Genomic DNA, 27,423 nt, shown 5'->3' on the forward strand with positions numbered 1-27,423 from the left:
TTCAAGAAAGAGTATATTTTTTTCATGCATAAATCAAATTCTCATTTTGTCTTTTTTTTTTCTTTTTTTTTGTCTTCTTTAAATTACATTTGAACACAGAACACATATAATAAATACTCTCATACGACATGACTCAGAGAAAAGTAACACATCTGAACGCAAAGGTATCGTCATCATTATTAGTTTTTCTTTTTTTTTTCTTTTTTTTTTTAAAAGGACTTGTTTAAATATGAAATCTGTAAACTCCAAGGGTCCTTTTTTTTTAATCTTTCTCTCTCTCTTTCTCTCTCTCTTTCTCTCTCTTTTTTTTTAAATCGTGAAACTATCCAGCTTTCATTTCCTTAACATTCAATATGTCTCCCATTGAACGCATCAAAGAAATAAGAACATGCCGTCTTCTGCAAAATTATAATTTAACAGTATAAAGCTTCAAGTCACAAATTCCAAAAACTAGCTAAGTAATTTTTTTTTTTTTTATCACATAAACTATACATTAAATATTTTGAGGTATTTCAGAGAACATTGTCAAAGGCTTGTAAGGTCTGTGCTGGGTGGCAATGAAGGCTTTCTCCTGCATAGAGAACGTCTTTGGTATCACAAGCCAGGTGGGGACTGGGGACAAGGGGGTGGCGTGGCCAGGAGGGCGGGCAAGCCCTGGCCAAGGCAATAGTGTGGAGGTGGACAGTGGGGACAGGGAGGTGACAGGGAGGTGACAGGGAGGTGACAGGGCCCTCTCAGGCTGCCCAGCAGGATGGGTTTGCTCCCACCAGGGCCGTTGGAATCCTGGAATAACTTGGATTGGAAGGGACCTCCCCAAAGATCACCAAGTCCAGCTCCTGGTCCTGCACAGGGCAACCCCAAGGATCACACCAGGGTTGGCCCTGGGCAAGTTTGGTCCAACTCAAAGGAGTTGCCTTGGCTGGAGCCTGACCCAGGCAGGTACAATTCAACCAAAGTTTCCCCAAACTGGAGATTGCTGGAGAGCTCTGGCAGGTCTTCCTCTGCCTTCTGCTGAAACCAAGGGCAGAATGGAGCAGACCTGGCTGCACAGGACTTCCCCAGTGAGCCAAAAACACCCCTCTGGGGACTTAAAAACAGCTCCTGCTGGAAGGATTCACTGCTCCAACCCTTCCCTAAGGGAAGAGTTTGGAGAAACCTCAGGCTGAGGTTTCCCACTGCTCCTGCCTTCACCTTTCCAAACAGAAATGCCACAAACTGTGCTACCAAAAGTGGGAACCGAAGTTCAGATCTGAGCTGAGTGAAGCAAGGACACCCTGTGAGGAAACCCAACTTTGTCACCTCGTGAGGAAACTCAGCTTTGTCACCTCATGAAAAAGCTCATCTTTGTCACTTCGTGGGCTTCTGCAGGGTCCAGCACTGAGGCTGGAGAAGGACATGGAGCAAAGATTTTCCCTGGGAGCAGCGTCCCTGCGCACCAGGTCTGTGCTCCTGGGGCAAGAGGGGCTGCACAGAGCAACCCTGGGGACCAGGTTGGGGGACAAAGGGACATCTGAGAGGAGGGGACATGCTGGGGAACCAGCACCTTTCCTTCAGCCAAGGGGATGTTTTGTCTTCAACTGGGACAAGGGTTGGGTTTTCTTTCCTTCATCCCAACACCCAGAGACTTCGAGAGCCTTGGGAATCTGTCCCTGCCGAGAGCTGAGGTCACACTGAATCTTCAGGATCAAAGCAGAGGAGCAAAGAAATGGCCACACACCTTTGGTACAAGAAAAAGGCACTCATCTACCACGCTGCCATCCCGGAGCCGCTCGCTCGCCTCCTCCCTCGCTCTCTGGGGCTGGACAGGGCTGGGGCTGGGGCTGGGGGTGGCCAGGGGCTCTTTCAGCCAGCCAGGCCACGGGGAGCAGGGAAAGTGGTGTTTCCAGCACAGACCAGACAAGGCAACAAAATCTTTGGTATCAGACGTGATTTTCAAATCACAAAAATTGAAAACTCAAGTGAGGTAGCCTTTAGTCTCGGGTTCTCACTAGAAATGTCTTTGCATCCTTGAGGGCCTGTGGCATTTACTCTTTTTTTTTTCTTTTCTTTTTTTTTTTTCTTTTTCTTTCTTTTCCTTTTTTTCCCTTTTTTTAAATTTTTTTTTTTCCTTTTTTTCCTGTTGCGTTTTTCACTTCCCAAACCAAGGCCCCCTTCCTGGCTTTGCAGCCCTTGAATACTACTCGATGGGGTTCAGGAATCCACCACCATCATCACCACGTCACGACAAGACGAAGAAACAACATTAGGGGAAAAAAATCAGTGGCGGGGAACGGGGTCCTGGGGGGGATGAGATTCCCATTAGGTTTTGGGTTCTGGTTGGCAAAACACGCTGCGGCACCGGCCCCTTCCCGCTCTCCACCCCTCTCTCCCGCCCTCTGTCCAGCAATGCCTCGGTCAGTTTGGTGTGACCGTGTCCATCTGACACCCCCAGCCCCTCCACCGCCCACCTACCCCAGGAGCTCTTTGGTTCAAGACGTCCTCTGACCCTGCCCGCTCAGGGCTTCGTGTGCAGGGCTTCTTTCTTTCTTTCTCTCTTCATTCTTTTGTCCTTTCTTTTCTCTTTTTTTTTTTTTTTGGGGGGGGAGTGCTTTATTTTTTGGTTTTGGTTTGTTTTGTTTTTTTTTTTGGTGAACACATACCCTTTTCTTTTTTCTTTGTTTTCCTTCTTTTCAACAAGGTGCCTTCCTGTGACACAACTGATCACTCTCAAAGTAAAGTGAATCGAAGAAACCATAGAACACAGATGGTACTTTTTACCCGCATAAATTCAAGAGTGTCCCTTTTTTTTTTTTGGTTGATGGTTGGTTTTGGAGGATTTTTTTTTTTTTCCCCAACTGGTGGGGGGAAGAAGGGGACCTTGCCTCCCTCTTCATCCCCAAGCCTCTCCCAGCCCTTCCCTGTCCCCAGCGGCACCTCCTGCTCCTCCCGAGGAGCCCCCGAGGGGCTGGAAAAGGGCTGATTGTAAAGGTTTGGCCTCGTGATTGCTTTTTTATATGGCACAAGTCACCATCGAGAGCTCAGGAGGAAACGATCCCTTTGAAGCTAAGTACCATTGCTCCAGAAATTCGCATTTAAGGCAGGTTGTTAATTGGCACAAAAAAAAAAAAAAAAAATTCTGGCGTCTTTTTGGTAAGTTGCCGGTCTTTGTTGAGCTTGTTTGGTTGTGGTTTCTGTTGTTATTCCCTTTTTTTTTGGAGGGGGGTTGGTTTTTTTCCCTTTCAATCTCACTGGGGAGCTTTCCCCCTTCTCACACCCAGGGCTGGATCTCACCACCAGATCCCTCGGATTTTTCTTTTCCCACCGTGCACCGACGTCGGTTCCCAGGAGGGAAATTTTTTTTTGGTTGTCGTCGTCGTCGTTGCGTTTTTGGTTTTGTAATTTCTTTGGTAACAGAGATGAAGAGGAGGGATGGGAGGGGGCAAGAGTGTGTCGAGGGGTGGATGGGGCGAGAGGCAAAGCCAACAAATGTACTTTGTCTGTGTCCATTCCTCAGCCGAAAAGTGAGCCAGAAATCCAGAGGTGAAAGGTGGAGCCAGTCACCAGGAAAGAACAGATCCTTCGCTCCGAGTCTCTCCTCCCGTCTCCTTTCCAACAATTGTTATTTTTAAATACCCGATTTCTGTAGCTAAAATGTGCTTCTTTGACTTGCTGGGGCGCCAGGCGGCGCGGAGCAGTGGGGTCCCCTCAGGGTGGGGGTGCTCGGGTCCGTGGAGGCAGGAGGGGACTCCTTCACCATGGAGCTTCTCTGGGAGGGATCTGGGAGCGGGGTGCTCTCGTGGGTGGGGGGCTGTGAGGGGCCTGGGGTGTGGGTGCTGCTGGGGGTGTCTGGGGGGATCAGAGGAGGATGCCCATAGAGGAAATGGGGGGTACAGGGATGTCCTCAGCCAGGTTCCCAAAACCCTCAAGGGACAGAAGTGCCATGTGGCGATGGCACAGAGGGTCTGCACTGACCCTGAGCAGGGAAAACCTCCAGCAATGAGACCTGGCAGGAGCCTGGGAGCCCTCCAGGCATGCCGGGAACACTTCCCCTGCTCAGTCCCCTCTGAACCACGGCAGGTCTGGCCCTGGTGCAGTGGGGCTGTGCCAGAGCCTGGCCTGTGACACCACTTCTTGTGTCACCCCCACCTCTACCCCCTCCCTGTGGGAGCCACAAGGATGGCTGTGACAGAGATCAAGGCTGGTCGAGAGGTCAGCACAGGCCCCTTTACCCAAAAACCTTCACGGGCAGGGGGAGACGGGGCTCTGTGCTCCCCAAGGACCAGGGATGCTTCCTTCCAAAGGGATCCCTCCATCCCACCCCACCCACGGGTTTCCTCTGGTCACAAACCCTGTCCCTGTGCCACGAGCTGGCAGCAGGAGGTGGCAGCAGGAGGTGGCAGCAGGAGGTGGCCCGAGGCCCACGTCCATGGGTGCCACCCAGCTGAGGGTTTGGGAGGCGAACAAACCCACCCCAAAAGCACCCACCCCGGTCAGGCCGTGCGTGTGAGTCTGGGGTTGGCTTTGTCACGAGGGGGACATCCAGGAAGGGGCAGGGAGGGCTGGGGGACATCATGCTTTGGAGAAAGTGCTTGTAGACGACGAGGGGACCCCAGGGTTGGCTCCCGGCTCCTCCTGCCAGCGGTTCATGCACCGCCGGCGGGCGTTCATGAAGAAGTTGCTGACGGTGTTGAGCTCCAGGCCCAGCTGCTGGGAGATGGTCATCTGCATCTCCTTGGACGGGCGCTTGTTCTCCTTGAAGATGGCGATCAGGGTGCGGCGCTGCAGGTCCGTGAAGACCAGGCGCTGCTTCTTGGGCTGCAGGCTCCGGTCCTTCTGCTGCTCCTGCTCCTTGCGTTTGCAAGCTGGAGGTGTTCAAAACAGAGAACAGGGATGTTAATTTGGGGTTCCCCACCCTGGCCTGCTTGCAGCTTGCCTGGCTGCCTCCCAAAATCCAGGCTCTTCCCACCAGGAAACTCGCTGGCTCGTGTCCCACCACTCCCTCCTCTTCGTCCCCGTGCCTCCTGAGAAGGGACAATGGCCTCTTGTGACAACAGGGTGACAAAAGCCTGGGGGAAGCCCAGGAAAAGTCTCAGCATCTCCAGCTGACCCTGGGACTGAGGAAAGGCCTGGACTGCTCTGTTCCCAGAGACTGGCTATTGGGATTCATCCCTAAATTCAGGGGGTTATCCTTCGGCCTCACTCGCCTCCTCATCACCCCTGTGGATGGCCCTGGAGGACTCAGGTGGCTTCTGGCCACCACATCCAGCTGCCAGCCTGGAAATGCAGGGCAGAACCAGGGACATTATGGAAAGGTCACTCTGCAGCCTTAATCCCACAGGATCATCTTGGAAGGACCAATCATGGATCCACCTGCTCTGGGAAGGGTTTTCCTGCCTGAGTCACTGGAGGCTCCAGGAAATTCTGTCTCCCCTGTGTGCCTTTGCTACCGGATCCTCTGGCACATTTGTCAGCACTGAATTAAAAGCCTTCCCCACAGGTTTGGCTGGAGGCAAAGGTCAGCACAGAGGGGCTGTCCTGTGGGGAAGCCAGGAAAGCCCCCCTGACCCCAGCACGCTGCAAGAGGGCAGAGAGGGAAGTGAGTAAAATAAATAAATATATGCATTTTAATTGTGGGGATATCAAGCACGCTGTTGGTGGAAGAGATGGGACAAGGGGGGCTTTGCTATGATATTTTCCTAGAAAACAGTAAAATGGTGGAGGTGGCTGATCCAGTCCCTGCTCAAAGCAGGGCTGACCCTGAAGCTGTCAGGGTTTGATCTGAGTGCTCAGGGACTCATCCAGACATGGAACTGCAGGAACCTGAGATGCACAGACAAGGCAGGGCATAGACCTGACCCTACAGGGCTGGGGACAAAGCATTTCCTCCTGGGAAGCTCAGCAAAGAGAGAGCAAAGTGTGGGCTGATTTCCCAGAGGAAATCTCACTTCTCCCCGGGGCAGCAGCAGTTTTCAGCCTTTGGGCTTTCTGGGTTCAGATCTTCTGAAGGATTTTGCAGGGTCCCTGGAGATGTTTGCTGTCTGGGTGGTAGATCTCAGCTTGCTTCTCTCAGGCACTTGCAGGAACCTCTTTGGCCTGGAGGGCTCAAAGCAAGTTCCAAGCTCCAAGCACAGAGTTCCAGAGGCCAAAATGCTGCAGGGGCATGGGACAGGTTAGGGTTAGGGTTAGGGTTAGGGTTAGGGTTAGGGTTAGGGTTAGGATTTAGGGTTAGGGTTAAGGTTTGGGTTAGGGTTAGGGTTAGGGTTAGGGTGAGGATTTGGGTTAGGGTTAAGGTTAGGGTTAGGGTTAGGGTTAGGGTTAGGGTTAGGGTTAGAGTTAGGGTTAGTGTTAATGTTAGATTAGGGTTAGGGTTAGGATTAGGTTTAGGTTTAAGGTTAGGGTTAGAGTTAGGGTTTGGTTTGGTTTAGGGTTATGGTTTTGGTTATGGTTAGGGTCAGGGTTAGGGGTTAGGTTAGGGTTAGGGCTAGGATTAGGGTTAGGTTTAAGATTAGGGTTAGATTTAGGGTTAGGTTTGGGTTAGGGTTATGGTTAGGGTGAGGTTTAGGGTTAGGGTTAGGGTATTCCCCTTGGGCTAAACCCCTCCCTGCTGTCTAAACACCTCCACAGCCACAGGGAAGGCAGTGTTTAGCTCAGGAGTAGTGGATGGGTGTTTGGAATAATTTCTTTCTCACTGGAAAATAAGCAATATCCTCCTGCTCCTGTTTCTCAGCCGCCTCCACTACAATCCCTCTTCACATCGTGTCGAACTTGGAGAGAAGGATGAGATCCACCCCTTCCACCCAGAGCTGGGGGTGTCTGGAGCTCACTGAAGGACCCAGTTGTGCAGCAGGCTGAGCTCTGTGTCCCAGCTGCTGGGATCAGTGCTGGCCCTGTCCCCACGCCGTGCTGGCAGCCATCAGCTCTGCTCCCACTGGGCAGGGGATGGGAGGCACCGAGCTGGACACCACCAACCACTCTCAGTCCAAACCAGCCAGCCCTGGTGACACCAGTGGAGAGTCTTCCCCTCCCCTTCTCCCCCCTAGGCAGGGTTGGCTGCACACCACCATCCTTAGGGACAAAGGGACACTCTGAGTGACGCCAGGGGACCCTGTCCCAGGGGAACCTTACTCAAACAGCCAGCAGAGAATGTGGAAACCTACCCTATGACCATCAGATGCTTGCAAAAAGAACAAAAAAAAAAAAGCCTTTATAGAAAATTTGACTTTTTTCCCCCCAGGCATGAATTTAAAAAAAGGAACCCACTCCAAACATGCCCCCAAACCCTAAAACAAACAGAAAATCTCCCCCACACTTGTGCCCCGAGCCCACCCTCCCCAATCCCTCGTAGCACCCCGGCATGCTCAGCTCCTCCTGTGTCCAGGGTGGGCTCCTCACACTCCACCACGGGGCTTTTGCCCTGCAGGATGTGCCTGGGAATGTCTCCCATGTGGCTGGGAGATGTGACCCAGCGGCCACCCTGGCAATCCTTGCTCTCCTTTCTGCTGGCACCCACTCCCACCAGTGTGCTGGACATCCAGCCCAGGGCCCAGCCTTTCAGCTTGCCAACCTCCCATTCCTTTTTTAGCAGTGATTTTTACAACCCAGTCTCCCATTAATAACCCTGAGCTCTGAGGCAAACACAACCCATGAGGGTAAAACTGGGCTCCTGCAGCAGATCCAGTGCCATTATCCAGGCACAGGTGACATCCCGCTCCTCACCCCTGCTATTTTGGGTTATTTTTGGCCTGTGGCCTCATCCCACATTTCCTGTGCTGGTTTGTTTATTTATTAATTTCCCTTTCTGCTGACGCAGCCCCACAGCCCTCTCCCCCAGCTCAATCTAATTACAGCTCCGCACAGCAGCGATCGATGGCCACGCTGCTCAGATCTATTTACGGCAGCCATCAACCCCTCAGCGGAGGATCTTTTTCCCATTCCCCGTCCCCTGGGCGCTGCTTTCCCAGGCAGGCTGGCCGTGGCTGTCCCCATGTCCCCGCAGCAGCCAGAGCTGAGGGGCAGCCAGGGGCACGGCTCTGCCTCCCTCCCATATCAGCCGTGGGTTGGGTGTTGGTTTTGTGCGCCAAAATCCCTTTTCCCCCCAAGTTCTAACAACCAAACAGCCCAACCTTGGGTTAATGTTTCTCCATCATATCTTTCCCAACTCTCTGGAGTTGGCTGAGGGGATGGGGACATTTCATGGGGACATTTCTGCCTGTGCATGTGTCCCCACAGGCCAGGGTTTGTTTATTGCTGCTTCTCCTGCTCCTCCTGGCAGCACCAGGACCAACCACCCCAACCCCGAGGCTGCCAGAGCTGCAGGAGCATTTGGACAGCGCTCTCAGGGCTGCTCAGGGTAGGGGTGTTGGTGTTATGTGTGGTAGATATAATTTATGCCATTTCTAATATGATATATGTGATATTGAATATTTGTTAGAGTATATACGTTAGTCTTAGGACTCCCCCCCATCCTTGCAGGCAAGACCTTGTATATATTAGAAACTGATTTACAAGTAAGAAGGTACAGCTCCCCAGGAGATGGGACATATCTGGGGAGATACAGAAACCCCAGTGCTGATCGTTCACGAACAACCCGAGATGGAAATCATGGAAATCCTTGGGCAGATCCATGTGAATACAGCGTTCCCGAATTCCCATAAATTTCACCAAGGGATTCAACAAACTCCGGACACTGAATTGTTCTCCCTCATCACCAAAAAGGAAAATCTTATTAACATATAGACTCTGAATGGAAGAAAAGACTGACTGCCAAAATCTTGGCCTCAGGTGGAATTTTCCCTATAAAAACCGCTTGTGCCAGGATGGAGGTGTGGGCATGGAGGAAAACCTCTGCTGAGGCTGACTTCTGGTGCCAACCCCGGGCTCAGCTCTGTTCTTTCCTTGTGGCTGGCTAGATAGAATTGGATTGCAAAATAAATATTTTAATTTTTCATATTAATTTGGCTGGACAAATTTTCATTTATAACACTGGGGTGTCTGTGCTGCTCAGGGGCTGAGCTGATGATCCCTGTGGGTCCCTTCCAGCTCAGGATATTCCAGCCCCCCATGGCTCTGTTGGCCACTAACGGGTTGGCCTCACCCCCAGTGGGGGTTTTCTCCTCTGTCAAACCCTCCCCAGCTCATTTCACGCCCTCCAAACCCAACCAAGGAGGCCAGAAGTGACAAGGGGGATGGCAGACGCAGTGGGACGGGGTTGGTGGTGGCACAGATCCCTCCACATCCAGGCACAGAACCCAAACAATCCATCCCCAAGGCAGCTCCGAGCTGGCTGTAGAAAAACCACAGTGAGCAAAGACAAGGAGGAACCTGGAGCAGGGAAAGCAGGAGGAGAGAGCTCCAAAAAGCAGAGTCACCCACCTTTCTGCCCGGGGTTTCTGCCTCCCAGGAGCCTCATGGCAGAGGCAGCGCCTTTTCCTTGACTTAACCTTGACAGCTCTGAGCAAAACATCTCCCAAATCATTTCAGAGGGGACATAATGGAGACAATCAAATGGCTGCTGCTCAGGAACTGCGATTATGCCTCGCAGCATGAACCCCGCCAAGCATTTAACTAATACCTGATGGCTTTGCAGGCTTCCACAGCCTGTCAGACCCTGCTTTCTCTATTATACCAGCAAACCTCTGCTTTTCGGCCCCAGCGTGCTCTTCCCTCTCCATTCACTTGCAATACAACCTGTAATTTTCTGCCCACTTTGCTTAAGTGCTGGTGATTTGTTGAAATCACAAAAGACAGCCAGGGGCTTTCAGAGCCAGCACGGTGGCTGTAAGCAAGGTTAGGGGGGGAAAATTCTACACAAAACCCTCCAGTTTCTCACTTTTTCTCCTTGTCAAATCATCTCCCAGGGATGGAAGAGGACTGAGGAGCATTTATGGGCTCAGAGGGAGGTAGAGGAAGGGATGGAGAAGGGGAACCTGGATGTGGTTGGCCAGGTGGGGACAGGTTTCCCCAGTGCAAAGATGGGGTGGGCTGATGTGGGAAATGGATTTATAGAAAATTCTCAAAGCTGACAGGAGGCTCACACAGTGTGCACCTGTATGCAAACCTTGAGATAAGAAATGCTGACTTAGAAACGTCATGGAACAGGACAGACATTGTTGAGAGAGAAATGGAACTACAACATTTCAAAAGGTGGCCTTGCAAAAAAACCTAGATACTTTAGAGAAACAGAACTATGAAAGATGCATTGTAGTAGGACCCACAAGGGGTAATTTTAGTTGATTGGCTTTAAGGTATCTACAGCATGGTGTGGCAAAAAGCTGATAGGTCAAAGAAGACTTAGAGTATATTGTAATTAGGAAATAATTAGCTTCTGATTGTGATGGTGTGAATTATAACATCTGTATTGTGTCACCCTTCTTATGACACTGAAAATGGAATAAAAGTTTTTAAAACACCTCTCAGTTGCCCTCAGTTGCATCTCTGGGTCAGAAAAGGAGCCTGGAATCCAACAGGCTGATTCCACTGCTGGGCACTGGGTGGGAAACGGCCCTGAGCAAAGCTGGCTTCTCTCTGTGCCTTCAAAACCCACCCAACCTCAGTTTTCCCTCTCCTTGAAGCGGCAGAGGGATCTGAAAGGAGGTTGGACCCAGGTTGGGGCTCGGTCTCTTCTCCCAAGTAACCAATGACAGAAGGAAATGACCTCCAGTTTCACCAGGGGAGGTTTAGATTGGATATCAGGGAAAATTTCTTCATGGGAAAGGAATGGTGGAGTCACCATTCCTGGAAGTATTCCAGAGAAGTGTGGATGTGGCACCTGGGGCCGTGTTTTAGCAGGGAACATGGCAGTGCTGCTGGGCTGGGGGTTGGACTTGATCTAAGAGGACTTTTCCAGACAATTCCAGACAATTCTGTGGCTCTGTGATGTCACTCCCTTTCCCAGAGAAGGGGACTGGCTGCTCTGGAAGGTTTTGGGAGCTTCAGCTCTGAGATGAGCCCAGAATGAATCTCATGAATGAACCTCGTGGTGACTGGTCCCCCTAAGCTGGAGCAGAGATCAGGGAGCTTTATCTCCAAACCAAAAATTGCTTTGGTTCACAGGGCTGCCCAGGTGCTGGGGCAACTCTGAGAACTTGGTTTGACTTCTCTTTGCACTGCAAGAAAAAGGAGATTTGTCACAAATAGAGGTGTCCAGCAGAAATTCAGCTCTTCTCCAGCTGGGAGAACACAATGCTGACAGGACAGGCGGCAGTACAGAACAAAGAAAAAGTGCTCAAAAAACAAACCTCAACTTTCTTTTTCCATTATTTTTTTCCTTGAAACCCCATTTGGTTTTAAACACAGACAGACAGATGGGCACAGGGGATGTGGTGGTGGGTTAGATAAGTAATGTGTGACTCTCACCATTAAAAGGCAAATATCCTGTATATGTGTTAAGGGAAGTTTTATAGATTTATAATTGTGTTTTACCCCCCTTGTGTTGTTATCAGGGTGCCCTGGGTTTGGGATATTTGGGAGGGTCAGCTCATTACTATGGCAGCTTTAAAGCAGTGATCTCCAGCACTGGACAGAGAAGGAGGAGCTGATGGACAGAACTTTGGGAGGGGCCAAAGGGTTAAAAGGCAAAACCTCCATTGTGTGGGTGAGCACATGGTGGGAAAATCCTCTGCTCCTGGTGCTGTAATATTTTCTCTATTCAGTCTTCTGCTGTATTTTTGATAAGGTTTTAATAAACCTGTTGAATTTTTCAGAAGTGAGTATCATTTCTCACAGTGCCAACCATGGAATGAGCTGCAGAGCCTGCCCTGCAGTGCCCACTCCTGGGATCCCCCAGCCTTCAGCTGCACACGATTCAAAAATCACCTCCTGGCCTCCAAAACTTGTGGGGAATTTTGGATGCCGCGGTCCCACAAAAAAAAAAAGACACCAGAGGCCACTCAGAGTCTGAGAGATGCGGTCAGGAGCTGCAGAGCATCCCAACCCTGCTGGGCAGGAGCTGCCAGCCCCACACGTGTCCCCGTGCCACGTGTCCCCTGGTGTGGCCAGGGATGCTACGTGTCCCCTGGTGTGGCCAGGCTTCCCTGGCAGTGTCCCTGGGAGGACGAGGAGAGCCCCTGGTCATTGGTATGCAGCCAGTGCTGCAGGGGAGCCGCTTCCCCAGCCCAGCAAATTAAATCTTCCTCTGAGCACTGTGAATGAGGAGATGAGATGAGATGAGGTGAGATGAGATGAGATGAGAGGAGACAAAGCGCTGCTGCTTGAATTTCCCTTCCCTCCTTCACTTCCTTGAATTTCCCTTCCCTCCTGCATTTCCCTGCATTTCTTTTCCCTCCTGCACTTCCCTGCATTTCTTTTCCCTCCTGCCCTTCCCTGCATTTCCCTCCCCTCCTGCCCTTCCCTGCTCTTCCTTTCTCTCCTCACACCGAGGTTTCGGTGCCTCAGCCCAGGGAGCAGCTCCGATCCAGCTGAGCAGGATATGGCATTCATTTTGCACTATATATTTTTCTATATGTACTCTTCTTAGAGGTTAGAAATTTGTTATCCACCCTAACAGGTGATCTTTAGGTTTTAAAACGATGACAGGTGGTGAATTTTTGGTTGGAGAGTTTGCAAGTGAAAGTTGCCTACGAAGTTAGGAAATTAATGTTCTGTGCATGTGCTAATGGATCAAGGATGTTAAGATGATTATATTCTTTGACTCTTCTATTTTGATCTAGAAATAATGCAACAAATCTGGCTCTGGCAGCCGCTCACACCCACCACCCCACACATCCCCCACAGCCCCAGGAGCTGCCATGGATGGAAGGGGCTGCAAAGGGAATCCCCCACTGAGGTGACAAGGGTCCTTCCCGAGATGGGGGTCCCTATTTGGGCTCATCAGAACTGCCCCAACACGCAGAAGAGCCCCCAGGAACAGCTCATTTCCTCTCCTGCACGTCTCAAGCTTGGCCTGCTCTTCCATGGGTGGCATTTTCAGCTTTCCCAGCACTGAAGCAGAGGAGTTGGTGTGGTTTGAGGGCAGCTGGAGTGATACAAAGGAGCTGTGGCTGCTGCAGCTCTGCTCCATCCCTCCACAACCACCCTGGCTTTGTCCTTGTCCTCTCCTGGTGAGCTGTTCTGGCCACAAACCCCCTCAGGGACACCAAAACAGTTTCACATGACTTAAAAGGGTGAGTTTGCTGTTAAAAGCATTTCCTCTCTGCACAGGTTTCATTTCCCAATTGCTTTTCCAGACACCTTTGTGAAGGCAGACCTGGTGCCCCTCTCTGCTCTCCCCACACCCAGAGGAACCGGGATCAGCTCTGCCGGGAAGTCTCTTCCCACATTTGTCCTATGTCGGAATCTGTGGGTATTGGTGATTCCCAGATTGTAGAAAGTCTCTGTCTTTCAGCCCCGCTGCCAAAGAGAAGCCATAATTCGTCTGTGCTGGTTTCAAGGTTGTTTATTCTGTTTATCTCTAACATGTTCTGCTGCCCTGCCGCAGCTCTGTCCTGCAGGGCAGCGTGTGGGGCTCTGCCCTCAGTGGGATGGTACAAACATTAAATACCACAAACTACCTGTGCTGGATTTACAATAACGTGCCAATATCTGTCACCTACGTTGGACAGTGTGTCCCCAGCCTGAACCAACAGAAAAATGCCAACACCACAGTGAAACATGGAGGGCATGAAGAAGGAGGAAAGGACAAGGCACACCCAATTTCCTCCATCTTGTCCCCTCTGAACCCCTAATCTAGAAAGCTAAAATTTTACTTTTTCACCTGTGCCACACTTAATTATTACTCTTATCAAACACTCAAAGCTGGTAATTCATCCTGTAAGATTGAAAACTCTTTTGCATGGACAGAGATCACAGACAGTGTCTCTGGGGGCTCTGTCCAGGGGGGTTCCTGAACCCTGCCAGGGCAGCCAGAGGGAAGTCCTGGATTCCCACATCCTATTCCCTCCCTTTCCAGGCCTTTTTTTGGAGCAGGATCAGCTGTTTTTGTTGTGCCGTGGGGAGCTGGAGAAGAGGGGCTGGAGCAGCCGCTGTGCCGAGAAGGGCCGGGCAGGAGCCCCGGAGCGCCGGCGGCTGCTCGGATCTCCCCGGTGCTGCTCTCAGTCAGCACCACTTAGCCAGACGAGAGCAAATTGGTGCTAATGAAGTGCCGGAGTCCGCGGCAGAGCCCGGAGGGATGCGGCTGGAAAAGCTCCATCCCCTGCGATGAGTTTTCCTTGGAGCAGGCGGGACTCGCTTGTGCTCAGTCGGTGCAAGAGCCCCGGCTACAGATTCTGGGGGGAAAAGGGGATTTTGGGGGTTGGTTTGGGTCGGGGCTGCTGTTGGGTCAGTTCTTCCCCCCGAGGGTGCTGGCACTGCCCAGGATCCCAGGGAATGGTCCCAGCCCCGAGGCTGCCAGGACAGCACTCCCAGGGATGCTCAGGGTGGGACTGATTGTTGGGGTGTCAGTGCAGAATTTGGATTGATGATCCCTTCCAGCTCAGGATTTTCCAGGATTTTTCCATTCTGTGAGAAGGAAGCAATGCTGGACAATAAGCCTGTGATGGGAGTCTGGGGGGCATCCCTGTGATATTGAATTTTTAGCCCGTGGGTTTTCATTCAGGCTGATGGTGTTGCTATGCTGCAGGATGTGCTCTGCCAGCTGAAGGATCCACTTCCAAGTTTACTTCTGAAGGACCACTCCTGCAGCTTGAGTTGTTCCAGATAATATTTATAGAATAAGCCAATAAATTGTAAATTAATAAATTAATGTGTTAATTAAACACAGGGGATTCACAGATCTACATATCAGCATTTGGTCCACATACTCTGAATTTCAGAATAATGCAAACTGTGTGAAAGAGAAACATTTGTGGCTGAGGGTCCTGGGCATTCCACTCTGTCCTTCACACAGGAGAGGAGCAGCGAGGATCTGCCTTTGGGATTCCCACCAGCTGCTCCTGGAACCCTGGGCAGGCACAACCAGCAAGTTCAGTGGCAATGGCACATCCTTCATCAGAGCCCTGAGCTGCTGCCAGCAGGGCTGGTGTCCAGAGAGGGCCCAGAGCCATCATCAGCCACAAACATGTGCTGGGAGTGTTTGTTATAAGTAATAATTAAGTGTGGCACGGGTGCAAAAGTAAAATTTTAGGATTCTAGATGAGGGGTCCAAAGGGGACAAGATGGAGGAAATTGGGTGTGCCTTGTCCTTTTTCTCCTTCTTCATGCCCTCCATGTTTCACTGTGGTGTTGGCATTTTTCTGTTGGTTCAGGCTGGGGACACACTGTCCAACGTAGGTGACAGATATTGGCACGTTATTGTAAATCCAGCACAGGTAGTTTGTGGTATTTAATGTTTGTAACATCCCACTGAGGGCAGAGCCCCACACGCTGCCCTGCAGGACAGAGCTGCGGCAGGGCAGCAGAACGTGTTAGAGATAAACAGAATAAACAACCTTGGAACAGCACAGACCAATTATGGCTTCCTTGGCAATGGGGCTGAAAGACAGAGACTTTCTACAATCTCGGAATCATCAATAGCACAGATTCCAACAGCTGGAGACAGAGAAAAAGCAGTGGAGGGAAAAACCCCAAGAGTTTCCTGCATGTCTGATTAAATCTGGTCCCGGGTGCATTTATGGGGTGTGAGGTGGGAAGGTCCCTTGCTGCTGGGTTTCCTCCCCGGGTGCAGAGACAGTCTGTAATCCTCAGGGTGGGGCTTGCCCAGGGTTTGTGTCTCCAGGTGGGCAGGATGATGTGCACAGGCCATCACTGCTCCAGGCGCATGGCAGGAGGGAGATCCAGCCTGGAGCCCCTCAAGGGGTGAGACCCCACTCCAGGGGGGCAGGCCCAGCCCTGAGCACGGAGTGGGAGATGGACACGAGGAAATCAGCCCTGGGGGAAGGGTTGGGGTGCTGGTGGGTGAGAGGCTCAGCCTGCCCCGGCCATGGGCACTGAGCCCAGAACCCCCTTGGGCTGGGCTGAGCCCCAGCGTGGGCAGCAGGGCAGGGGGGATTCTGCCCCTCTGCCCCACTCAGGTGAGACCCCACCTGCAGAGCTGCCCCAGCCTGGGGAACAGCACAGGAGGACGTGGAGCTGCTGGAGCCAGGCCAGAGCAGCCACGGAGATGCTGCAAGGGCTGGAGCCCCTCTGCTCTGGAGCCAGGCTGGGAGAGCTGGGGGTGCTCCCCTGGAGAGGAGAAGCTCCAGGGAGAGCTCAGAGCCCCTGGCAGGGCCTGAAGGGGCTCCAGGAGAGCTGGAAAGGGACTGGGGACAAGGCCTGGAGGGACAGGACACAGGGAATGGCTCCCACTGCCAGAGGGCAGGGCTGGATGGGAGATTGGGCAGGAATTGTTCCCTGGCAGGGTGGGCAGGCCCTGGCACAGGGTGCCCACCCTGGATCCCTGGCAGTGCCCAAGGCCAGGCTGGACAGGGCTTGGAGCAATCTGAAGGTGTCCCTGCCATGGCAGGGGTGGCACTGGGTGGCTTTGATGTCCCTTCTAACCCAAAGCAGGCACAGAGCCCCATGTGCTGCTGGCGGGGCCCCTCAGGCCCGTCCCGCTCTGCCCCTGAGGGTGAGGAGGGGTCCGGGCCGGCCCCCCCCGCCGCCGGCAATGGTTCGCTCCGCAGCCGCTCGGGGCCGTCCCCGCCGCTCTGGCGCCCCCCCGCGGCCGCCCGCGTTCCCCCTCCCGGGGAGGGCGCAGTGGTACAACCCGCTCCCCCCCTCCCTCAGCGCCATGGGCCCGTCCGGCCGCTCCGCACACACGGGATGGAGCGGTCCATTCGCGCCCCCGGGGGGGGGGACGGAATGGTCAACCTGCTGCGGGAATGGAACTGCCCGGCCAGGCGCGGGGCAGGGAAACTCCGTGTTCCCCCTTGGTGCCCCATTACTGCCCCATTACTGCCCTATTAATGCCCCATCACTGCCCCATCACTGCCCCATCACTGCCCATCACTGCCCCATTACTGCCCCATCACTGCCCCATTACTGCCCCATCCCTGCCCCATCACTGCCCCATTACTGCCCATCAGTGCCCCATCAGTGCCCCATCAGTGCCCCATCACTGCCCCATCACTGCCCATCACTGCCCCATCGCTGCCCCATCACTGCCCCATCACTGCCCCATCACTGCCCCATTACTGCCCCATCACTGCCCCATCGCTGCCCCATTAATGCCCCATCACTGCCCCATCACTGCCCCATCACTGCCCCATCACTGCCCCATTACTGCCCCATTACTGCCCCATTACTGCCCCATCACTGCCCCATTACTGCCCCATATGTGGGGAGCAGAAGTGGGGCAGTGTTGGGCAGTGATGGGGCAGTAATAGGGCAGTGATGGGGCAGTGATGGGCAGTGATGGGGCAGTGACCCCACCCAGCCCCACAGCCGGCACCCCGCGCCCCTCCGGACCCCGCTGTCCCCCGGGGTGTCCCCGGGGTGTCCCCGGGATGTCCCCGGGCCGCGGTGGCACGGCGGCGCTAAGCCAGTGACTGTTAATCCAGCGGGCCGGCGTTATTAGCTCCGCTCCCCAGGCATTTCCCGCAGTAATTGCGCTGATCTGCCCGGGATTATGCGCTGCCGCTGGAAGGATGGATGATGTTTTAATTTGGAGGGCAGGGCAGGACCGAGCCCCCTGAGCGCTGAGCCCGTTCAGAGTCCCGCTGTGGGGTGAAGGGGATGCTCGGGGGTGTTTTAGGGTGGGGGGCAGCCGGAACCCGCACCCTCGTGGTGCGTGAAGCGATGCCCTGGCTGGGAGCTGAGCCAGCACTGGGACCCCATTGATCCCAGCTGGATGGGGATGGGGTTCATTTTGGGGCTCTTCCCAAATCCCAAACCGCGATCCCGGTCCCGGCCCCATCCTGCCCGGAGGGAAACCCACGGGAAAAGGGCTCCTGCCTCCTCCCCTCCAAAGGCAGCAGAGAAACTCCCTCCTCAACGCTACCTTTAAAAATGACCCCCACCCCGCGCTGTTCCTTCTGGTAACGCAGCAATTAATCACGGCGAGGATGGGATGGATTTGTAATCAGCTCCCCGCTCCCACCGCCCCCATTTCGCAGCCCTGGGTGTTTTTCCTGGCTCCCCCGCCCCATTCCGTGTGGGGATGGGGCCAGCGCAGCCCATTGATCCTGCCCGATCGATTTTATTGAAACTCCCACGAGTGGCTTTAACTGCGTGTTGGATATTGCTGGCACATCGCTTTGATGGCGACGTGACCGGCGGGAGCTCGCGGGCAGCTTTGGGGGGAGGGCTGCGGGAAGGGGGATCCATCCCGCAGGAGCTGCCCCATTCCCTGCCCCATTCCCTGCCCCATTCCCTGTCCCTACTCCCTGTCCCAGTCCCTGTCCCTATTCCCTGCAATATTCCTTGTCCCCATTCCCTGCTCCATTCCCTGTCCCTATTCTCTTTCCCATTCCCTTCCCTTACTCCCTGTCCCATTCCCTTCCCCATTCCCTGCCCCATTCCCTGCCCCATTCCTTCCCCCATTCCCTGCCCCATTCCTTCCCCCATTCCCTGTCCCATTCCTTCCCCCATTCCCTGCCCCATTCCCTTCCCCATTCCCTGCCCTGAGCACTCCTTGGGGACACCACCACTGTGGCCCGAGGTGTTTCCCCCACTGTTGGCACATTTAGGGGTTTTGTAGGGTCCCTGACAGCCAAACCTGACATTTTGGGTTCCCAGTGGTGCCCTCAGGGCTGAGCCCCCTCAGAGCACCCAACCCCACAGGCCCAAATATTTCTTGTGGCTCTCTGGATTCATTCCTGCAGCAGGAGGAACTTCTTCTCCCCTCCAGCTGCTGGGACACCTGCAGCTCCCTGCTGAGCCCTGAGCTTGGCACAGCAGCAGAAAAAGCTGCAATTTGCTCTTTTTTTTATTATTTTTCCTTTCTTTTTTGGGTTATTTTTAGTTTTTGTTTTTGTCGCGATTTTGGGGGTTTTTTTCTGGGTTTTTTGTTGGTTTTTTGTTGGGTTTTTTTTTTGGTTTGGTTTGGTTTGGTTTGGTTGCCCGTCTCAGCCCAGCATCTCTGCATCCCCCCATGTGGGCAAAGCATTGACCTCAGCACCTGAGAAACGTCTTCAACCCAACTCCTCCAGACATAAAACACCTTAAACCCCGTGGAATGGCTTTTAAATCACTTCTGAACCTCCTCTCCACGCACTGCAGAAACCACCGGTTTCAATGCTTAGAGCATTGATGCAGATCTTTCATGGAATATGTATATATTCCATCATATATATTTCAAGAATGACCCTAATAACTTAGCAAATTTTTTAAAAAAACTTAGCAAATTTATATATACATATATATATGTATAAAAATAACCTAGCAAATATAAATACACACACACACTCACTCACATACATACATACATATATATATGTATAAAATTTTGCTAACTTATTAGGGTCATTCTTGAAATCCTGCCCATGCTCTCAGTTTTAATATTTGGGACACTCCTGGGTTGGTGGGACATGTCCTGGGTGGGTGGGACACAACCTGGGTTGGTGGGACACTCCTGGGTTGGTGGGACACTCCTGGGTGGGTGGGACATGTTCTGGGTTGGTGGGATATGTTCTGGGTTGGTGGGACACTCCTGGGTTGGTGGGACACTCCTGGGTTGGTGGGACACGTTCTGGGTTGGTGGGACACGTTCTGGGTTGGTGGGACATGTTCTGGGTTGGTGGGACACTCATGGGTTGGTGGGACACTCCTGGGTTGGTGGGACACTCCCGGGTTGGTGGGACATGTCCTGGGCTGATGGGACACTCCTGGGTTGGTGGGACACGTTCTGGGTTGGTGGGACACTCTTGGGTTGGTGGGACACTCCTGGGTTGGTGGGACATGTTCTGGATTGATGGGACACAACCGGGGTTGGTGGGACACGTCCTGGGTGGGTGGGACTCATCCTGGCCAAATCACACCCAACACCGTCCCAAATCACACCCAGCAGTGTCCCAAATCACACCCAACAGTGCCCAAATCACACCCAAGTGTCTCAAATCACACCCACGGTCTGGGCCAGGAGGACAGTTGGATTTCCCACCCAAGGCTCGGTTCTTCCAAACCAGGTTCTGATGGACTTTATTTCATTTTAAATCTGTTTTTCTGTCCCTGTTTCAGCCATGGCCACCCTGCTCCAAGCCCAGGAGAGCCTCACACCAGGAGCCCCCTGTGCCAGGAGGTTTCTGTATATTTATATTTATATTTATATTTGTATTTGTATTTATATTTATATTTATATTTCTATTTATATTTCTATTTCTATTTCTATTTCTATTTCTATTTATATTTATATTTATATTTATATTTATATTTATATTTATATTCTGGGTTTTTATTTCCTTTCCACCAGGTGATGCCTGGGGCAAGGAGGACAACCCAGGCCTTCACCATCCCTCTCCTCGCTCTGCTTTTTTGGCAGCAGGGCATCAAACTCAGCCCCTCGGTGGGGCACCGCTGCCCCCCCAGAGCCACAGCCTCCCTGGCCCTGCAGCTGCCTCTGAGCAGAATGAGAAAATATTGGATTTGTTTTGTGAAGGGAAAAAAAAAAAAAAAAAAAAAATCCAATATTCTGTCTGAGATCCCAGACTCCGTGCCTGGTTATGGCAGGAAAATGCTGTAAATCTCCCCTTTCCCCACCAGCTGGGAGAGAAAAAGCCATTTTCTTTTAATATTCTTATTTTTCTCCTGGTCTAAGCCCCATCATTTTGCAGTCAGCTCTGCAATGTCTTTGTTGAGCAGGGTTAAACCTGCTCTCCCGGCTCCCCCGACCCCGGGAAGTCGCCTCGCACACCCTTCCCAGCAGCTCCCAGGCAGCGGCAATGAGATTTTAATAGATGTATTTTCAAATTAGTTCTGGGCCTTTCAAGACTTATCAGTTAAATGAGGTTTTTCAAATTGATTCAAAGGTCACTCCGAGAGTTTTCTCTTCTCTGTTATCTCTCCCTTATGGTTTCAGTGGCGATTGACAGGACAAGGAAAAAAATTATCACCCCCGTGTTGTACACCCAGAAAAAGATAAACCCGACAAAAAACACCCGAAATTAAAGCCGAATTAAAAGGAGGCGGCGAGAAAAGGCCGAGGAGTGGCCCCGGGGGTTGGGGGGATGTGCAGAGCCCGGGGGGGATTTGGGGAGCGGCGTTTGGGGGAGCAGAACCCCGCGGGCACCCCGAGGGGAAGGGCGGGTGTTTCCTGCGGGGTGGGGGCGAGGAACCCCATTTAATGTTTAACCTGCGGGAGGTTTATTGGGCCCTTCTGAGGCGCAGATTGGGAGCAAACAGAAAAACAGCCGCGGGCGGAGCGGGGCGGCACCGCTGAGCTGATAAGGCGGCGGCGGCGGAGCGGAGGGTGCGGGGAGATGCGGGGTCAGGCGGGACATGGGGTTCGGGCAGGGAGGGACACCGGGAGATGCGGGACACGGGGTTCAGGGATTGAGGGACACCGGGAGCTGCGGGGTTCAGGCAGTGAGGGACACCGGGAGTTGCGGGACACGGGGTTCAGGCAGGGAGGGACACCGGGAGCTGCGGGGTTCAGGGATTGAGGGACACCGGGAGCTGCGGGGTTCAGGCAGAGAAGGACACCAGGAGCTGCGGGACACGGGGTTCAGGCAAGGAGGGATGCGGGACACGGGGTTCAGGCAGGGAGGGACACCGGGAGTTGCGGGGTTCAGGCAGTGAGGGACACCGGGAGCTGCGGGACACGGGGTTCAGGCAGGGAGGGACATCAGGACCTGCGGGACACGGGGTTCAGGGATTGAGGGACACCGGGACACGGGGTTCAGGGATTGAGGGACACCGGGAGTTGCGGGGTTCAGGCACTGAGGGACACCGGGAGCTGCGGGACACGGGGTTCAGGCAATGAGGGACACCGGGAGCGTCAGGACACGGGGTTCAGGCAGGGAGGGACACCGGGAGTTGCGGGGTTCAGGAAATGAGGGACACCAGGAGCGGCAGGACACGGGGTTCAGGGATTGAGGGACACCGGGAGTTGCGGGACACGGGGTTCAGGCAGGGAGGGACACCGGGAGCTGCGGGGTTCAGGCAGGGAGGGACACCGGGAGCTGCGGGACACGGGGTTCAGGCAGGGAGGGACACCCGGAGCTGCGGGGTTCAGGCAATGAGGGACACCGGGAGCTGCGGGACACGGGGTTCAGGGATTGAAGGACACCGGGAGCTGCGGGACACGGGGTTCAGGCAGGGAGGGACACCCGGAGCTGCGGGGTTCAGGCAGGGAGGGACACCGGGAGCTGCGGGACAGTCGCACCGAGAGGAGCGGAGCGGGGCCGCCGGCGGTGGCCGCTCCGTGCGGGCGGCTCCGCAGAGGCGGAGAAAGTCGCTTCTAATTCACAGAATCCTAAAACGGGTTGCTTAAGAAGGCACCTTAAAGCTCATCTCGTTCCAACTATATTTACGAGAAAAAAAAATAGAAAAATCAAATAGTAATTTAAGGAAAAAATTAAGAAATTCAAGTTTAAAATATATATATATATAACCGAAACCAAAACAAAAAAAAAAAAACCAACCACTCTTTTTAAGGTTTGGTTTGTTGGGTTTTGTTTCCCAACCGGGACAAAGCTTTGCCTCCTTTCCCGAATCTTTCTCCGACTCCCTGCGCGGGCAGCTCTCCCGGGCCGGGAGGAACCGCTGCGAGCCGGGACCCCCAAAATCTCGTTTTTGCCCATTTTATGGCGATAAAAACAATTTTCTCCCGGTCCTCCAAAGCTCCCCGCGGCTGCTGCGCCTTTTTCCCGTCGCCTGCGGCCACGCGCGGATCGAAAGCAACGAAACCGTCCGCGATTTTCTGCCGCTCTCCCGGGCCAGAACCGGGCCGGGACCGGGAGGAGCCGTCCTTGGGCCAAAGTCGTTTGAAAGAGGCTGAAATTAAAACAAAACTCGTGAAAAAAAATAAAATAAAATATATATTTCCAAAGGTCTTATTCAGCGCCATCTTGTCCTTTTTTTCTATCACGTCTGTGTATTAATTCGCGGTATTAATTAGTGATATTAATTATTGGTATTGTCAAAGCTCTCGGGCATTTGCCTTGAGCCAGCCCTGCGGTCGTGCTCACGGTTCCGGGGTGATTTTGGGGTTTGTGTTGAAAAACGACACTTGGGAAACAGGATTCATAGGAGGAGAGGGAGAAATTAAAAAAGAAAGGAAAAGGGAGGAAAAGAATGGAAAATAATGGAAAGGAGAAGGAAAGAAGGAAAGAAAGAAGGAAGGAAAGAAGGAAAGAGAGAAAGAGAGAAAGAGAGAAAGAGAGAAAGAGAGAGAGAGAGAGAGAGAGAGAGAGAGAGAGAGAGAAAGAGAGAAAGAGAGAAAGAGAGAAAGAGAGAAAGAGAGAAAGAGAGAAAGAGAGAAAGAGAGAAAGAGAGAAAGAGAGAAAGAGAGAAAGAGAGAAAGAGAGAAAGAGAGAAAGAGAGAAAGAAAGAAAGAAAGAAAGAAAGAAAGAAAGAAAGAAAGAAAGAAAGAAAGAAAGAAAGAAAGAAAGAAAGAAAGAAAGAACCAAACAAAATGAACGAAAACAATTTAAACAAAAAATCATTAAAATGGAGAACGAAAAAACGGGGCTGGGGGGTGAGGGGTGGAAGTGTTAATGGAAAAATAAAACGAAAGGTTGGAGAGGGAAAAGGAGAAGCGAACGTAGAAGCAGCAGGAACTGCCCAGCTCTGAGGGTGCCCGGGCCCCACGCGCGGGGTGAATTCCACGCACAGCCGGGAAATCCACGGCACGAGGGATCCCCGAGAGCCCCTTGGAGCTGGGGTGAAGGAGGGCGGCGAGCGGGGAGCGCCGGGCCACGAAGGGGACACGACGGCGTTGTCACCCTCCCGGGAAAAAATCACGAGAGGATTTCCTGGTCCCGAGTGTCGGAATAAATCCGTGGCGGGCGGGGGGTTCCCACTAGAAGCGCACCCACAGCCACGCGAGGGACACGCAGGGTGGGGAGGCACCCCCTGCGCCCACGGACACGCGGGGATGGAAGATGGGAACGCTCCCACCGCCCCCCGCACCCCTCGGGTGCCTTTTCCACCCCCGGGACACGCGGGGGTTCAGCGGGTGGGGGTCACACCCGTGTAGGGACCCCAAAAGTGCCACCGTGGGAGCTGCGCGTCACCCACGGGCCCTCTCAGGCCTCGTGGGGCGGTCACGAAGTTGGTGGAGATGAATCTGGAGTGGGCCCGGGGGGACGGGCTGGGCACCGCCAGCTGCTGGCCAGATGTTTCTCCGTGGGACCCCTCCTCTTCTGCGGAGCCCCGTGGGGCGAGAGGGGCCGGAGGGAGCCCGCGGCCCCCTCATCTCCCAGTTGAATAATTAATGGTTCATCTGCGGAGGGACGGGGGGAACTGGGGTGGAAAGAGGAGAAAAGCGGCGGGTGCCATTCTAGGGACACGGCGTGGTCATCGATCCGCGACTCACTGACTCGGACTAATCCATCAGATGGACTCCTGCGGCCCCGGACCGGGACCAGGGCTACGATCAAAAATAGGAACAAAAAAAGACAATAGGAGTAAGAATAGGACCGGGACCAGAACCACCACCAAGACCAGGAAGGGGAATTGGAATAGGAATAGAACCCGGAGCAGAACGAGGAATAGGAGCAGAAAGAGAAACAGGAATAGAGCCAGGACAGAAGAAGGAGCAGGATCAGAATCAGTGCCATAAGTCGAACACCATTTTTTAATTTTTTTTTTTCCCTTTTACCGTGAAGGAAAAATTCCTCTCGCCACCCAGGTCCCTTCCCTGCTTGCCGGGGGTGAAGGTGGCAATAATCCGGACCCCTCCGGGCCCGGGGCAGCGGGAGGAACGAGCGGACTCACGGCGAGGCCTCGGGCCGGGCCGGGCCCGGGGGGCTGGAGCGGGTCCGGGAGGGAGAGGCGGCGGTAGGAGCGAAACGAAAGCGGGACCGGCGGGACTCGGGGCCGGGACAAAGCGGCGGGACCGGGGGAGGCTCGGCCGAGCCCCTCCAGGAGCCGCGTGGGGCGGCCGAACCCGCGTGGGGAGCGAGGCGCGGCAGGGCAGGCTCGGGACGGGAGGTTGGGCGGGTGGTTGGTGGAATTTTTCCTGTTTTCACCCCGTTCCCCGGAAATCTGGGGGGTTAATTCCTGTAAATAATGGGGACATGGCGGCCCTGCAGTCGGAGGAAACGGCGCCGGGGAAGAAAAATAATTTTGGGGAGAATAAATCCCCCACGGCGACGTGAGGAGCAAAAAGTGACAGCAGGGACAGGGACAGGGACAACAGGGACAGGCCGGGGACAAGGACCTCTCGAGGCGGGCCGAGAAGAGGAACGGTTCCTCCTGAGCTTCCTCCAGCTGCGGCCGCCTTTTTATCACCACCATCACGGTTATTTTTAATTATTATTACTATTATTATTTTTAAATGATTCATGATTATTTCCAATTCTGGCGAAGCAGAAGCCCAAGCCCGCTGCTCAATTAGCCCAAACAACGGGGGCATTAAACGGCCGATCGCGGCAGTGTTTAAATCTTTATTTACCAGAACCTTGTAAAGCCAGGAACAATTTGCATTCTATTAACTGCTTTTCAATAGGGCATCGACTGGAACTAAAAGATGCCACTACCCTGCCCTAATTAAAGAGCAACTGAATTACACTAAATACATATGAACGCTGCTCTTCCCCATAAATAACGGCGGGTCCTCGTCGCTGGCTTTGCCCGTCCCCACGGGGAGCTCGGATTTCTTAAAAAATAAATTAAAAATCACTACCGCGTGTTTTGTCCGCCACGGCTCGGCCCGGCGGAGCCGAGAGCTCCAAGGGGGGAGCGGCTCTGTGCCGGGGCTGGCGGGGAGCACCGGGCACGTCCCCGCTCGCCGCTGTCCCTCTGTCCCACCCTCCGGCCCTTTCCCCGCGACCCCCGCCCGCCCTCGGCACGGATCGCCGCGTTTCTCCGGCACAGCCCCGGCCCGAGCCCGCGGGGAACCGAGACCCAGCCGGGGATTGAGACACGGGGCAGGCGGGGCTCGTTCCTCCGGTGCCGGGAGGGAGCGGAACGCGGCCCCGGTGCCGCAGCCCCGGTGGGGTGACCCGGAGATTCCCCCGAGCGCGGCCCCGGGACCGAGAGGCGGCGGCCGATTCCACCACGGAGGATTTCCCGGGTTCTGCCGGTTCGGCGGCACCGAGAGGGAAATCCCCGGCGCAGGAGGACGGGCGGCGGCGAACGGGCACCTCTCGGATCCGTCCAGCCGCGATCCCGCATCCCTCACGGGCAGCAGCAGGCCCGGAGAGGCGGGAGACCGCCTTAGGTATAACTCACCTTAAATAAAAATTCCTTCCCTTTGGTCTTAAGGTCACAAACGGGATCGGTAACACCGGCCGGGCCCGGCCTCGGTTCGCGACGGCAACCGCGGAACCCCCGAGGGTTCCCACGCGCGTTCGCAGCACCCCTTGACCCACCCGGCCGGGGGTACGGGCCGTGCCGCGTCCTACCTGCCAGTCTGAGCGCCGACATCCTCTGAAATTCCGGCTCCTGCAACCATTTCCACATCCTGCGGAAAGTCTCCCGGCCGGACTTGAGCTTACTCCAGGGCTTGGGGTTCCGCAGCAGGTCCGAGAGGGTCCCCTGGGAGCGGCACAAGATCCTCTGCGCGAAGATGGCCTGCGGGATGCTGTACCTCTTCAGCTCGGCCGTGATCCTCTGGGCCACCTCCTTGGTGTTGATCTCCTCCACCTGGCCGGAACCACCGGGCTGGGAGCCGGGGCCGGGCGCGGGGCGCTCCCGCTCGCCGAGCAGCGAAGCTCCGGGCTGGCCGTGCGGGTGACCGTGCGGGTGCATCCCGTTGAGCGGCGGCATCATGGCCGAGCTGGGCGCCGCCAACCCCCGCGCCAGGTGCTCCTCGCCCCGGGACAGCATCGCGGCGTGCGAGTCGAAGCCGTTGGGAGAGAGCATCTTCTCGTTGGGCAAGTGGCCGGCGGGGCCGTAAGGGGCCAGCGGCTGCTGGGCGTTGTGGAGGCTGCCCAGCCCGTTGGGCAGCGGTGACAAGGGCTGCCCCATGGCCGGCATGTCCTTGGGGTAGTGGCTGTAGAGGTTGCCCATGGAGGCCAAGCTCCGCTCGTCGCGCATGAGGGTGAAGCTGCCGCTGACGTTGCCGGCCAAGCGCTGGTGCGGGTGGTGGTGGTGGTGGTGGTGGTGCGGGTGGTGGAACTTCTCCGAGACGGTGGAGATGGGCGGCAGGTGCTGCAGGGGAGTCAGCGTGGTGTAGGTGCTGCTCAGGCTCATGCCGGAGGGCGACTCGCAGGACATGCTCATGGCGGGGTGCAGCGGGGCTCCCAGGCTGTGCTCGCCGCGGTAATCCCCCCCCTCCAGGATGGAGGCCATGCCCGAGACCATGGCGGGCCGGCCGTGCGGCACCAGGTTGCGGTGCGAGCTCTGCCTCCCGTGCGCGGGGCTCAGCAGCTCGGCGGGCTGCGAGTGCGGGACTCCGTGCAGGCTGCCCAGGTTCTCCATCGCCAGCTCCATGGTGGCCGCCGGGCTCTGCCGCTGCCTCGCCCGTTC

The 27,423-nt window shown here is 54.4% G+C and overlaps 1 protein-coding gene across 1 annotated transcript; it reads right to left on the reverse strand.

The window, feature by feature from the left end:
• ONECUT3 (one cut homeobox 3) lies at positions 1 to 27,423 on the reverse strand. The gene is made up of 2 exons (XM_072919457.1): positions 26,358 to 27,423; positions 1 to 4,841 (listed from the first exon to the last, which is right to left on the reverse strand). The coding sequence occupies exons 1-2, from the start codon at positions 27,385 to 27,387 to the stop codon at positions 4,549 to 4,551; spliced, it is 1,323 nt and encodes a 440-aa protein (XP_072775558.1). The 5' UTR covers positions 27,388 to 27,423; the 3' UTR covers positions 1 to 4,548.

This window comes from Taeniopygia guttata, chromosome 28 (assembly GCF_048771995.1).
Source record: "Taeniopygia guttata chromosome 28, bTaeGut7.mat, whole genome shotgun sequence".
NCBI lineage: Eukaryota > Metazoa > Chordata > Aves > Passeriformes > Estrildidae > Taeniopygia > Taeniopygia guttata.